This window comes from Thunnus albacares, chromosome 22 (genome assembly GCF_914725855.1).
Source record: "Thunnus albacares chromosome 22, fThuAlb1.1, whole genome shotgun sequence".
In the NCBI taxonomy this organism is placed as follows: Eukaryota; Metazoa; Chordata; class Actinopteri; order Scombriformes; family Scombridae; genus Thunnus; species Thunnus albacares.
In genome coordinates, this window is record NC_058127.1 from 19953650 (window position 1) to 19968023 (window position 14374).

Sequence of the window (14374 nt, forward strand, 5' to 3'; positions counted from 1 at the left end):
TTATTGATTTCACTCATTAAATAAATGTCTATCATACAGGGAGCAGTGATAGATGGACACTAGCAGGCATGAAACAACACGGATGTGGATATGGAAAACAGTAATGGCTCTATTTTCATGTGAGTGTCAGTTTTCTGCCACATGTGCACAACTGTGTCGGATAAATTTCATAATGGAAGAAACAAGTATTTTGTTTAAAAAGCCCAGTTTGGAATAAAAGTTCCTTGTAAAAGCAAAATCTAACTGAGTAACCTAAGTAACACAAAGTAAACTTGCAACAAAGACCACATATTTATTTTTTATCTTATTAATAACAAATAGCCTAAAATTGTCCACTAACTATTACACATAGGAAACAGCTGACCACCAGACTTTGAATAGATCTGGAAACATGAATGCAATCCAGAAACAGACATAAATACACATAAAGAAGGCTGCTGTTTCTGCACATAAGAAATAAATGGAACCACTTTACCGTTTTGTACCAACAGCTGCAGGACATCAATCAAACTGTGACTTTGGAAAGCTGCTGCTGATGTAAACTTTACAAAATTAACAAAAATTTAAGGCTAAATCTCTGTCCAAAGATGTGTTTCTTTTTTAATTTGTTTTGTTTTCTCTTTCAGTACCATTGCCCACAATTACTTTTAATTGTCTGCAGCTGTGACTGCCCCCTCCACTTGCACTGCACTGTGGGACAATAGTCCATCAATAGCACACTCAAAAATTAAGGGAATTTATTATTTGTACTGACATCTTTCAGTATACTTAATCTGTCACTTTTTAATGTGCACACTACAAATCCAAATAACACATTTGGATTCTCATTTGAAAAGAGTTTGTTTTTTAAGAGGGATGAGGGAGCCAATGTGATGGGGCCCCGAACGCACCACAGACTCCACCATTCTCACTGTGCATTGCTGCCTGCACGCTGAGCTGTGTGTTTAAATTCACAAAATTAAAAAGTGCATTTCCTACCTGCTCCGGGGCTGCTAGCGTGTGGCTGAAACTTGACCTCTGACACCTCTGGATGGACTGGCAGCAAAAAGTGGATGAGTGCTTCAGTAAGCACACTCTTTTGTGTAGTGGGAGTCAATTTTACTCCTCTGCCAAGTATTAAAAGGCAAAGATAAAAGGTGCCAGCTGTTGGATTACTTTTGGTTTTGACCTATTTGTTCAATACTAAAACCCTGCTGAAGTTCTCTTGAGCAAAACATTTCTCCCATGCACGCCTGGCTCATTTACAGTGCTGTGGCGCCATCAAGCGGCACAAATCCTGAAGTGCTACATGAACAGCAAGAGGGGTGGAGACAGAAAAAAAAATCCCAAAGAAGAAAATTCAAACGCTCTTCCTGGAAATAGTGGAGAACCCGCCACAACTTAACCACATGACATTTCAGAAAGAAAATGCGACACTCCTTCCTCCAACGCCAGCGAGCACGCATTTCACCCAACTACCCGCGATTTAACCCTGAATCGCTACAATATCACAACCTCGCGTTACATATCACACCCACGCACGCGATCCACCGCCTTTTTTCATGCATTTATAAACCTGAAACCGAGATCAACACAAGGCGATTGCGACATCACCAACTCCAGACCTACCTTCCCGTAAACTATTCCTTCCTTACCGTAAAAACATGACATCACCCACTCCAGTTTCTACACGGATTTGGGGGAAACAGACACATCCGTATTGAACTGCTGCAGTATCCAAACTTATCTTCCATATTTGTGTAAAGTTAGAGCTGTGTATCCTATTACACTGTGTTAGCAATTACATAACACCATTGAATCATCCCCTCATGCAAATTCACTCATAATATAGCTTTCTGTTTCGGATGCAGTGTTGCTGCTCTGCAAAATCCTGACTTTACACGACTTGATTTAATCTAAGTCTCCAACAGTGACACTAACTGTACAGTGGCTTGCTTTTTTTTTCTTGCTGTACCGTTGATCGTGTCCTTTAAGATTTATTACAGGATGAGGATACTGTAGTTCGGGTTGTTTTCAATGGAGTCTCATTCTGGCTCTTCCCTGTTATAATTAGGTAACAGCACAGCCTCACATGTCAGCGTGCATGCCTGATTTGCGTTTTACTTACCTTTTATGAGCCATCCAAAAAAAAAATCTGCTGGGGAGGTGCCGTGCTGACTCTCGCGGTTAAAACAGTGTAATAGTGGAAAATCTGCAAAGCAGTCCATCTCATTTCCCGGCCACGGATGACGCAGCCCCCTAAAAGCCCTCTTCCAAAAAAAAAACAAAAAAACCATGAAATCCCATTCAACATCCATAACGGGTTTAGGTGCAAACGTCGACACGGGGAGCACTGTACACGCAGATAGATCACAGCCCAGGCTGGCAAAATGGGAATGTGTTCGCCCATGGGCAAGGCATGACGGATCACTCGTCACTGATCTTGCATCTCTGCACAGTCATATCGCCTGTCTAAATGATTGCACAGCTCTTTTTTTTTCCTCTTCTGAAGACCATCTGGTAAAAATTCGCCAGCTCCTGTAGCCTCCGAGGCAGCGGGGGTTGCAGTAGGCACGGATTCCCTAATCATCCAAAAACACAACTGATATCCATTTCATGAAGAGGAACGGTCCACCGCGATCTGAGCAGGCAGTCCTTAAAGAAATTGCGCAGTTTTTATTCCATTGAAACGGAGACTCTTTCCCTTCTGTCCCCGTTGAAAGGCTCTTTCCCTTCCTCCTCCTCCCTCCCTCCTCTCTCTTTCTCTCTCCTTCTCTCTTCCCTCATGCAGGTTTATTTTCGGTGGAAGAGTCTTGGACATTAACTGCCCCGCCTCCACAGTCACTGGCAAACACACTGTAAAACTTGCCCAAATTCCATTATCAACTACTATTCAACGAGGAACAACTGGACACCAGGTTTTCCCCTTGTTATATGTGGTTCAAGAGTCAAGCTCTCAGTTGGAGGTAGTTACTAAAGGGCCAAGAGCCACTTGAGGAATCAAAAGTTGTGCTTTGGAGATGTCTGGAAATCTTGTCAAGTCTCTGTCATTTCCCAAGAAACTGAAAGCTAGGGAAGGAGCATGTTGGGTAATCAAATTAAAGCACAAGGCAAACCCATCAAGGCTAGTAGCTCCTAAATACAGATTCAGTAAACAGCAGATTAGTTTAATTTCAGTGATAATCCATTTCATAGGCGGCAGTATAATCTCATTAGACATTTCAACTTGCTTATCCTCTATAGTAAGAGACAACATTTTCAAAATAGCAAAAAGGGGTTTATAGTCTGCAGAGAATATAGTTTTCATAACTCCTTTACATGAAAATATTTGAATTCTCTCATCAGCGACGTTCAAAAAAGTGTCCAAAACATTCCTCAAAACATAGGAATTTTACAAGAGGTCCTTTTACTGTTACTAAGTGGATACACAGATGGATACTGTATCACGGTCCTGGAACACTCCATTCTTCTTCAATTATTTGACAGGCAAGTTCATCGCCACCCCGTAACAAATAAAGTTTCCATACCACATTTACATTCTGCTGCTTTTCAACTGAAGCTTTTATCCATAAAACACCTACCCAAGTCTGATATTTTTGTTACATGCAGGCCTGAGAATAAGCCTATTTGAATTTGAATTCAGCATGTTGCTTTGAGTGCCCCCCTCCATCTCCCACCCAACCAGAGACCACCAGTGTACATGCACACACACAGAAAGAGAGAGAGAGAGAGACCTGGGTCTGATAAAGAGGCTCTTAAACCCTGAGGAAGTCTGTGTTTGGTCTTTCAGGGGGACAATCCTTAAAGTCTGAATACAACCTTGAACTCAGGCCCCCCTCTCTCTGGTTCCCCTCTCTCATTACTGGACCATTCTTCCTCCCGGCTCACTTTCTCCAGGGTCCTTCTCTTGTTTTTCTCTCCCTCCCTTTTCAGGAGTTTGGGCTGAGTCCTTTCCATTGGGGAAGTCCGGGCCTTCTCTCCCACAACTCTGAGCGACTCCAAACGTCTTGTCTGCAAAGCTTCATTAGAATTCATTTGTTTGAATAGGTTCATTTCTCCTTCAGTCGCTCCCTCCCTCTGTCCTCTTTTTCAGCTTGAGGGAAATGTGAATTAGCATAAAAATATCCCTTACCTCACCTTGATTAACCGCATTGTCTGCATGTGTGCCTGCGTGCGTGCGTTTCTCGCTGTGTGTCTGGGTGTGTCAAACCAGGGATGAATCTCATTTTCAGGAAATTAAAATATTCTTTGGTTTAAAGATGTAAAACTACCAGAAACAGACTTTTGCTTAAAAATTTAGAGTGATTTGCATTTTCAGGTCTGTCACATCAATAAATGTGCAAAACCAGAAAATAACATATTATGCAATTAAAAATATTGCCAATGATTATAATTTGCTGGGAATTTGAATTTGAGATGAAAGTATTTTGCATATATTTTTTTATAGCCAAGTCCACAACTGTCTTCGTACAAGTGTGTTGTCCATTACTGTATGTTATGTTAATATACAGCAGATCACAATGAGTAACAGCTTATCAGATTACAAAGGAATTCAACACAGCACAACAGACACTTACATGACCAGAGTGTGTGAGTGCGTGCATGCGTACGTGTGTGTGTGTGTGTGTGTGTGTGTGTGTGTGTGTGTTGGTGTGTAAGTGTCTGTGTTTAAGCAGGGTAGAAGGGGGTCAGCATGGAAAGACTGATGCAGGTCTGTGGAGAGGAGTGAATCATCTGTCAGCAGACAGCAGAGAACAGACGAAAAAAAAAAAAAGAGAAGACAGTTACCTTGCCAGATTTGTGTCAGACCAACTTCAAAGTATCAAACAATGACTCAGTCCATTTATTGCTAAACCCCAGGTGTGAAAGTCTAGAGAAACTGTGCATTAATGTAACATTTAATTTCCTGTCTATTGCAGCTTTGTGGCCTTTTAAAACTGAAGGTCACAAATACGGATGACATCATACAATATGTGTCCAAGAAAGAGTCAAGAATTAAGTGTCAGAGGCGAAGCGTGGGGAGACATGTTTGAAACTTTTATAAAGTGTATACAAAATAATAAGATCAAAACAATAAATATTAAACATTAGTAAAATCATGTGTCAGAGTCAATGTGTGTGAGTGTGTGTGTGTTAAGGCCTTCAGTTGTCTAGGCTCATGAGAAGAGCGGTTCCTCTCTTGATCCAGTGGTCTGGGGTCACAGCTCCAGATTTCAGTTCAACACCGACCACAAAAGATGCTCGGCCTGCCCCGCCAGAACGGACAGGGAAGTAGTAACAAGGACACAGGTACATACCTACGCACGCAAGAGACAGAGGCATAGAGCTGAGACAGTGAAACCACAGGGCATGACATCACAGACTATACACGAACAGATGGCGAAAACAAGAGATCAAAGATGAATCATTTCAAATAAAATCAAATAAAACATGATGGAAGATGGAAAGATAGTCAGTTGGCCTGAGTAATGAAATCCATGACAAAGCCCTCTTAAACAGCTCACTCTTGGCCATCTTCTTGCGGTTTTCCACAGGTTTGAAGTGGATGGTGGGGATGGGACAGACCATCTGCATGGGTTCAGCCTCCAAAAGACACGAGTTCTTCTTATCCCAACCGGCGCCCTCCAGGTACAATCCTCGAATGAACACTCCGTCCTGGACATGGGAGAGGCAGGGAGGAGGGGGCATGAGTGGAGAAACGAGGAAGAAGAGGGAGGGAGCAGGGAGGGGAGGGAGTAGGGTGAGAGATACAAACACTTGTTTTGAGGTGACATTTTGCATACAGCTTTGGAAAAAAAAAAAAAATAAAGTTTATGTCAGACAGCCATGCCAATTAGGTAACGAAATTGAGAGAGGAATGGAGAGGGAGGGGTGAAAACGGGAAATGGGAGGGCTGCAGCGGAGGGGAAGGAAAGAGGAGAGAGGGAAGAGGCAAAGAGAAAGTTAGAAAAAAGAGGATAGGAGGAAGGGAATAGGAGAAGAAGAAAAAGAGTGGGAGAGGTGGAAGGGAGAGGAGACTGGCGGGTCACGAGGGAGAGAGTAAGGGAGGAGAAGGGGCAAAAAATGGTGAGATGAGGGGCTAGAGGAGAGAAGAGAGAAAAGACATAGGAAGAAAGAAGGAAGGAGAATGACAGAAGAAGGGAGAGAGTGGTGTGAAAGGAAAGAAACAGTTTGCACAGAAGGAAACAGAGTCAGAGAGCTAAAAAGAAGCAAGAGTGAAGGAGCACAAAAGACAGGAAGGGCTGGAAGTGTGCAATGGTTTTGTAATAGCAGGATGAGGGAAAATGGGAAAGGGGGAGGCACAGAATAGTTGATGCAGAGGGGAATAAAATAAGATTAAGGGTGAGTGAGAAATGAAGAGTTACAATGACAGCGATTTTGGAGTGGGAGTAACAAGACAAATGAGCGCTTTCCCTTACTGTCAAAATTTGGATTGTAAACTTGCTTCATAAAAACATTAAAATGCGAGAGTGAATTTGAGAAATGGGAAGAGAGAGGCACAAAGTGGTGTGCTGCTTTGAATGAAAATACGTTTTTTAGAAAAAAAAACACACTGAGTCAATGTTTGGGTAGAAATGAAAAATGTGATGGAAAATGGTGATGACAGCTGAAAGCTAATGACTCAGAAAAACTGGTCTGATGGTAGGATTATGTGTACGGAGTCACCTTGGGCGGGTAAAGGAGGTTGCTGTCATCTACAGTTGACACTATAAATTCCCAGGACAGCGTGTCCACTGATATCTGCAAGAACAGATTAACACAATGTTAACTGTTGGATGGACAAGATGTTACTATTACTCAACTAAACGCCAAACAGGGACATTTCTATTCATTTCAATGGAGCATATTAGAATTAGTTTTACCAAATATACAATATAACTGACATCTGTTAGATAAATTAATAGTTTCTGTATGTAATTTAAAATGTGCTGAAATTGTTGTTCTTATGTCTGTGTGTGCCTGCCTCAACAAGTGTGTTTTTTTTGTATGTATCACTGTAGCTGTTCTTCAATCAATCTTTTAATCGTCATTGAAAATATATGACCATCAATAAGATGAGATAAAACAAGCGGTGTTTCCTAATGTGCTGTTTCACTGTGTAACCGTCTCAGTGCCTGTGTGCATGAGATCGTGTGAACTCTCACGTTGTGTTGTCGAGCAGAGGACTGCAGCACAGCAGTGAGGAAACCGTTGGGGAAGGTGAAGCCAGAGAGCCAGAACAAGTTGGGGGGCTGGGCCGTCTCTGCCCAGTGTGCAAACTGATCGACTCGCTGGCAAAGATCCCTGGTCCATGCTGCCAGGGGCTTCAGAGAGGGGTACGCCTAGTGGACAGAGGGAGTGACGCAAGGGAGAGTGTGAAAGAGAAATGCATGGAAAATTTACAGTCATTTCATGCTCCCAGCTGATGACAGCTGTAGATCTTATCAACACATGTAGAGGGATGCAGGAGGGGTGAGGGAGTGATAATTGTGTAAAAATTCACAAAGAAAGCGTGGACTTAGTTATGGTTAAATCCTCTTGATAATACAACTTCTGCTGTTTTGGTTGATTTTATATTATGTAATCAACAGACATGATTTGTATGGAAACACAGATGATTCATTGGAATCTACAGTAATACAAACACATCGGCAGGTTCTGAGGGATAATGTATGTAACAATTAATCATATATAGTTTTACTTTCTAGCACACAAAAGTAAAGGATATAACATATTGTGAATTTCTACACATTTGTTTCCATGTTGTAGGTAACAATCATTTCCATTATCAGTTAATCCATAATACATTAAAATAATGAGATGCCATTTACAGCTTTACAGAGCCCAAAGCTAAAACTGCAAACATTATCTAAAAGTTAAAAATACAAATGTATTTGCTGTTCATATACCAAAGCAAGGACATCCTCACAAAATCACTAACACATTTTCTGTCAGTCAGCTAGCAGATTCACAAATGTCCTTGTTAAAAACAGCAATTACACTGACAGTCCCGAGCAGAACTGCTGGCACACACAGTCCCTGCAGTTCTCTACACTTTAGGAGAGCAAATAATAAATCTTAACAGCATGGGAGCAAGGTGTTGCAGATTACAACACCTGTCATATGTTTAACTGTGAAGCCTCTGCTTTTAAAATGGATAGCTAATATTAAAACATGATTATGTGTTTCCTGCTTTGTCCGATTTAGGCACTGCCTTAATGTAAGGTGCCATGGAGCACTGCCATTAATCTGCCAGTGGGTCTACAGTGGTCCTCTGTCACAGCCAAAAAGAAAAAAAACAACTATTGCAGGGGGAGAATTGTAAGTTCATTGAGTTTCCATCTGTCATTTCAGTGTTGAACTCAAGAATACTGATAAAACTAGATCTATTCTGAGTTTTAGTATTACAGAGGATATTATTTGTGCCTTGCCTTCATCACATCTAAATTGACGTACATATCACCATTCTCTTGTTAAAGAGAACCATCTTTTGGGGCTGGCCTGGTGATATCTAGCCTGGTATTAAACCTAATTATGAACTTTTAACCACAGGAGATCCTGTATATCTATCTTTATACCCTTATCCTTACGTTTCTTGCATATAACTTGTATATTTCAACTAATATTTCTTATTTACACTATTCTTGCATTTTAACACATTTATAGATCCCATTTCCCTGAATTATTATTTACACTGTTGTAGATATAAATGTAGATAATAATACACATATTTTTTACATATATTTCTATTTTTCTTATAGTTTCTCTATGCTATACATATTTTTCTATTCTAGAATGTGAGCAACAGTAACATGACCCGATTTCCCCTGGGGATCAATGAAGTATTTCTGATTGTGATTCTGATCTTCTTGGCTGGAGGTTAAGTGAGTGGGATTCATGCCTGTGCAAATCAGGAAGACAGACTGGGTGTTTTGTTTTGAATTACTTTTCACATCTTACTTTTGTTGGAAGGTTGTCAAAAATGATTTCATCTCGTGCAAATTCGTGTTTATATTTTATGCTTACTGTTGCTTGTTTCCATAATGTGCCTGACACTCATATGCAGACACAAGCTAGGTGGGTGCACAGCCTGGGCTAAAGGCCTGGAGAGCAACCAACAATTTAGACTAATATACACAACCTAACAAACCAAGCCCTAATAAAAACAAACATATGGACATTTGAGCACACATGCATATGCTTGTGTGGTCTAGGAGGATGAAAGCATTTTTGAACGTTTGCCATCCAGAGGGGACTGTCCATAGTGACTCTGCATACAGTGACACATGCATAACCTCTCTACATTCATATAGCAGATCTCTTGAAAATCTCTTACATTCACCTATGCTGTACAGCCACTAAACACTCACACACACTTATGAAGAAATCAGATTGAAAATGGCCGAAGACAGAGAAGCAGGCAGGTCAAAATTAAAGCCACGAGTCTGTGAATAAGGAGGACAGCAAGTCTATGAAGGGATGCTGTTGCTGCCTGGACCAGATGAGGCTGAAAATATAGAGAGAAAAGAGAGGTCAGAAAGGATGGAGCATAAGATAGAAGATATAAAGGGAATGAGATGCAGAGTGAGGGAGACAAAATAAATACTGAGTGAACCAAAGTATGCAACTTGAGAGAAAAAGAGAGCAAGACAAAGTGAATGAGAGGAGATGGGTGGCAGCCAGAAATAGAATGAGACTGAAAAAAGAGAAAGCGAGAGAGAGTTGTCTAGTTTACAAGTGGCCAGTAGAATAGAGAAGCTCAGCTGGAGGCAGCAGACCTAATAGCTGTCCAATACTCCTATAAAAGGAAATAGATCCACGCACACACATACACACACACATGCACATACAATACATCTAGCAGTAATAAGCCTCTGGCTAGAGCACAATGAGCTCCGGGTCTTTTTAGGAAAGTGGAGCAGGCCTTGGAAGGTTTACTTTGCTTATTACACTACAATTAGTCCACAGACGCTGGCTTTGTTCAGCCACTGAGGACCAAGGTATGCTCCACCTGATGAAGAGCCACTCACTCACACACACACACACACACACACACACACATCTGCATACATACTTTAATACACAGTCCATAATAAGGACAGAATCAGACACTTGAATATAAACACGGACTGCCCTGAATGACCCCTGCTTAGTGGACACACACACACGCGCACACACACACACACACTCACACACACATTCCACTGACTCATACACTACACACAAAGACACACACACACACACATTCCACTGACTCATACACAACACTCACACAAAGACACACACACATACACACACACACACACTTGTAGCCAGAATCTTTTCGAGCCCCTTGACCCAGGCTGACAGCACCCTGTGTTCTCTCTCCACTGTAAAGAGAGGTCCAGTGATAATGAAGCCAGAATGGAGCGTTCGGACAGAATTACAGCTGGAATGCTGCCAGAGCCCCATCACCCTCTGTGTGTGTGTGTGTGTGTGTGTGTGTGTGTGTGTGTGTGTGTGTGTGTATGTGTGTGCATGTGTGTATCTGTGTGTATGTGTGTGTCTGTGGTTGGACAGAGGAGAACAATAAGTGTGTGTCTGTGCAGCCAGGCAGAGTGATGGATAAATACGCCTTTACTAACAGACCAGTGAGTCAGTACAGAGACAGGCCTACAGCTGTTTGACTGGCTGAAGGGAGCAGAATAGATTTGGGCAGATCAGACCTAATCACAAAGATCAATACACAAAAGTCCTGAATGACTGAACTCTGAATGCTCTCTGTTAGATGGCAGCACTGTACTTGTTGTACAGAGAAAGACCGTAAATGAAGTCAGATTAAGTAATAGAAAAATAAACATAGTTTTCTATCTGTATTAAAATACTACCTGTGACCGTCACAAAGAAATGCTCAGTCAATACTAGATTATTCAGTACAGTAAAGTGTGTTCTAGTCTGTGTCTACCCACTTTATGAAGTGAGAGAAAAGGAAGGTAGCAGGTGCAGTCTCACCTCTCATTCTGCATGTTACTGTATCTCATATGCAGTCTAAAAATATGCATCACGCATACGCATGTATGTGCATCATTTAAATATTATTAGAAGTGAGAAATTAAGTATTTAGTTTAGAATTAAAATAAGAACAGAAAGTATTGCTTCTGCACAGCAATCACACTAATTAAAGCATAAATATGTTCTGTAACCTCAAAAGAACTTGTTTGATGTTAGATGTGTGGGTGTGTGTGGGTTTATTGTGGGTGGTGTGTGTGTGTGTGTCTGGCACCTTCTCCCACAGCGGTGGCACACGGGCGTCATAGATGCAGTGGAAGGTCTCCTCCAAGCTGGATGACATCACCACTAAGCCTTTGATTCCTTTCTCCAGCTCCACTAAGGACGAACTAATACACAAACATAAACAGTTAGAGTAAGAAATTTCTTACCTTTATCCCCTTTTGTCGTAATGTATAGGGTAGTATTTAGTATTGACAGTACTCAGACATACAGATACAAAGAGGAACACTGTCTCCCTCAAACTGTTTTTGACATACTCAGCAATGACTGGGTGATGAACTGTGACTGTGACTGTTTTCTGAGGGAACCAATACAAGCGCTATTATTTAGCCTGAGTTGTGGTTCCAACAAGCCTTAAGACATTTGCATGAAGTTCATTTTGTCCACTTCCTGTTTTTGCGTCGCTTGTTGCCTCTTTGCATCTTTGATGCTGGTGCCTCCTTGTGTTGCAGATTTGCCTTGAAAATTACTGGTTTGTTTTGATGTATACATTGCAATCAATTACACTAGCGTGATTGGTTTAACTACCCCATTGAAGGTGAGAAACAATGTAAGTAATCAGGTAGCAAGCCTAGGTATGCTGTCCCTCTGCTGAATGTTAGCTGTACTCAGGTGTGCTTCCCTCTCTCTATCCCACATTATTCTCTACCTATAATTCCATTAATCTATTTCCTGGTTTATTCATGTCGTTAGTTTTATCTGTGTAAACCACAATTTGAGTTATCTACTAATCTTCAGCTCTCTTCATTTGAAAGTTGCACCATTTCTACATGACACAAATGGTATAGCCCCATGTACAAATACATTTGAAACTGCAGTATGAGAGGTACTGTATAACACACATGCCAGGCTGAGATTTAGACAGACAAACCCAAAGAAACAAGCACTAACATACAAAAACAGACACAAGTTCATACATGATGGTGTCCAGCAGGGAGTTGTATCTCTGGATCTCTTGCAGCAGGACCACATTAAGAGGTGAAGGGTTGTCCTGGAGGAGGGACCTGGTGCCCTCATAGTCAATCAATTCTGGGATCTTCCCGCGAACATCTGTCAACAGGTCCAACACCTTGGAGAACATGTGAAATGCACCGTGAAAAACCTTATGAGACAGTTCAACTTACAAGGACACTGAACACAAGTGTTTGCAGTAAAAAAAACTGCAGATTCAGATCATGGACCTGCATAAAATTTGATAATTTGCCAGTTCAGGCTTTAACACACTTATCAATTCCTTCCAAAATACATACACACACACACACACACACACACACACACACACACACACACACACACACACACACACACAAACAGTCATAACCACAAGGACCAGTAAAAAGGAGATGGATGATGAACTATACATGGCTCAAAGTCATGTTGGTTCAACCAATAAGTTCAACCGGTTACTGTTCTGCAGTATTACACTGCCTTAACATTTTGAGTTTGAGTTTTATGGTATATAAATAAGTATTGTGACCTTTGTTAAAAAAAAACATTAGCATGAAGACAAGAGTCAGTAAGGAATCCTCCTGCTAGTAACGAAAAGATTCATCTCTGAAGAATCAACAGGTACCATTTGGATACTGTCTCAAAACTCAACAGTGCAGTGTTCTCCATGAAGCAGCACAGATTCTTGGATCTGTATCTCATTACATTTATGACAATCTGCAAATGTTGCATATTGCTGGGAATAACAATTAGCTAAATATGGACATTGGCTTCATGAGTAGAGCCTTTGAAACTATACATTACTGAATGACAGGTGGCAGACAGGTATTGACCTGTCTGCCTCAAACCCAAACAGATATGGCTTTGACCCTACTATCATGACAATAACTACAGCTATACCAAATACATATCAATCACAGACTTTTTGTGGCACAAAGTGAACAGTGGTTAAAAAGGAAGATCAGTATTTCAAGCTGCTCTGCAGGAAAATGTTTGACCTTTACAAGCCAGAGGGAAGAAAACTGGAAGAGGAGGAACTGTGAAAGTGAGCACACACACAAGCACGATCAAGACATGGAATGTTTTTGCCACAAGGTTTTCACAAGGTTGCTAAAATGTAAAGTATGATCCAGAATTGAGGATTGAGGTATATACACATAGTAAATACACATGGTCAAAAGTCAGAGATTTTGACATACTGTTTATCATGTTCATGAATTTTGCCAGATGAAGGTCTGCAGACTGAAATGTCGTTAATAAAGTGAGTACAAGTGACCAACAGTGTGCAGGATTTATTGGTCCTTTCACTATCACACTGTTTATTCCGAGGTAGCTACTCCTTTAATACCATATCTCTGCTTGTATCAGGACACTGTAGTTAATGTTTGACATAAACAAATAAGTCTGGTTACATTTGTATTTTTTCCATAAACAGCTTTTCAATTGGATTTCCAGAGAATTTACCATGTCACAATATATACTGATGTTGTGATACACAGCGTGATAAAGGATTTCATCCATAACACACAGTCCTAATCTGAAACTTTGACCAGAGAACCATCCAAGCACCAGGCCAAAGTATCCTCAGCAATGTGGCAGCTGCTTATCTTTGTATTCTTACTACCCTGAATGCTGAAAAAAACATGCAAATGCCATAGGTTAGAACTAATCTAATGAAAGAAAACAAAAAGTGTACGGCACATTAAAGGTGACAAATCAAGCCACATTGTAGTGACAGCGCATTTGGGGTGGTGTTATATAATCTGAATGTTCAACATTGTTGGTCTCATCATATGCCAGTGTGTGGATGTCCACTCAACTTACACATTTCTACCCTCCCTTACTCCCTTATTGCTTCCCCCTCACCTTGTCCTCTCGACTGGGCCCGGCCCCTGCAGCAGTGGGGCTTGAAACCTGGGGCTGCAGGGACAGCAGGGTGTCAAACAGCGTCCTGGTCTCAGCAATCTGGCTCGCAATATTGGCATTAGGGTGCAGACCAAACACTTCAGGGTGCTCTGTTGGTGGCAGCATGCTGATATACTCCTTGTATAAGGACTGGGCACCGTCACGGGGGATGTAATAGGACGTTAAAGGTGACAACCTGATTGGGAGAAAGGTGATACATGACACATATATGTTTAATACTATAACACAGTACAATGGTACAGAAAAGAGAAAATGATCTTCTGCATGGTCT

The 14374-nt window shown here is 41.2% G+C and overlaps 2 protein-coding genes across 4 annotated transcripts in view; both read right to left on the reverse strand.

Annotated features, from left to right (window-relative positions):
- kdm6ba (lysine (K)-specific demethylase 6B, a) overlaps positions 1-2716 on the reverse strand; it is a 103278-nt gene extending 100562 nt beyond the window's left edge. Inside the window, exon 1 of one of the 2 annotated variants that reach the window (XM_044340619.1) lies at positions 2108-2716. The gene's annotated coding sequence lies outside the window, so the exon portion shown is untranslated. Of the gene's footprint in view, positions 1-978; positions 1315-2107 lie in introns of those variants that run through there. The other variant, XM_044340620.1, reaches the window with a different exon arrangement.
- Positions 2717-4995: 2279 nt separating this feature from the next.
- Positions 4996-14374, reverse strand: part of LOC122973239 (dynein axonemal heavy chain 2-like) — a 62446-nt gene continuing 53067 nt past the window's right edge. For both annotated transcript variants that reach the window (XM_044340618.1, XM_044340617.1), the window contains 7 exons: positions 14044-14278; positions 12147-12298; positions 11222-11336; positions 7125-7301; positions 6646-6720; positions 5484-5634; positions 4996-5276 (listed from right to left, as the gene is read on the reverse strand). In XM_044340618.1, coding sequence (XP_044196553.1) covers positions 5122-5276; positions 5484-5634; positions 6646-6720; positions 7125-7301; positions 11222-11336; positions 12147-12298; positions 14044-14278 — 1060 coding nt within the window. In that variant the 3' untranslated portion in view covers positions 4996-5121. The remainder of the gene's footprint in view (positions 5277-5483; positions 5635-6645; positions 6721-7124; positions 7302-11221; positions 11337-12146; positions 12299-14043; positions 14279-14374) is intronic.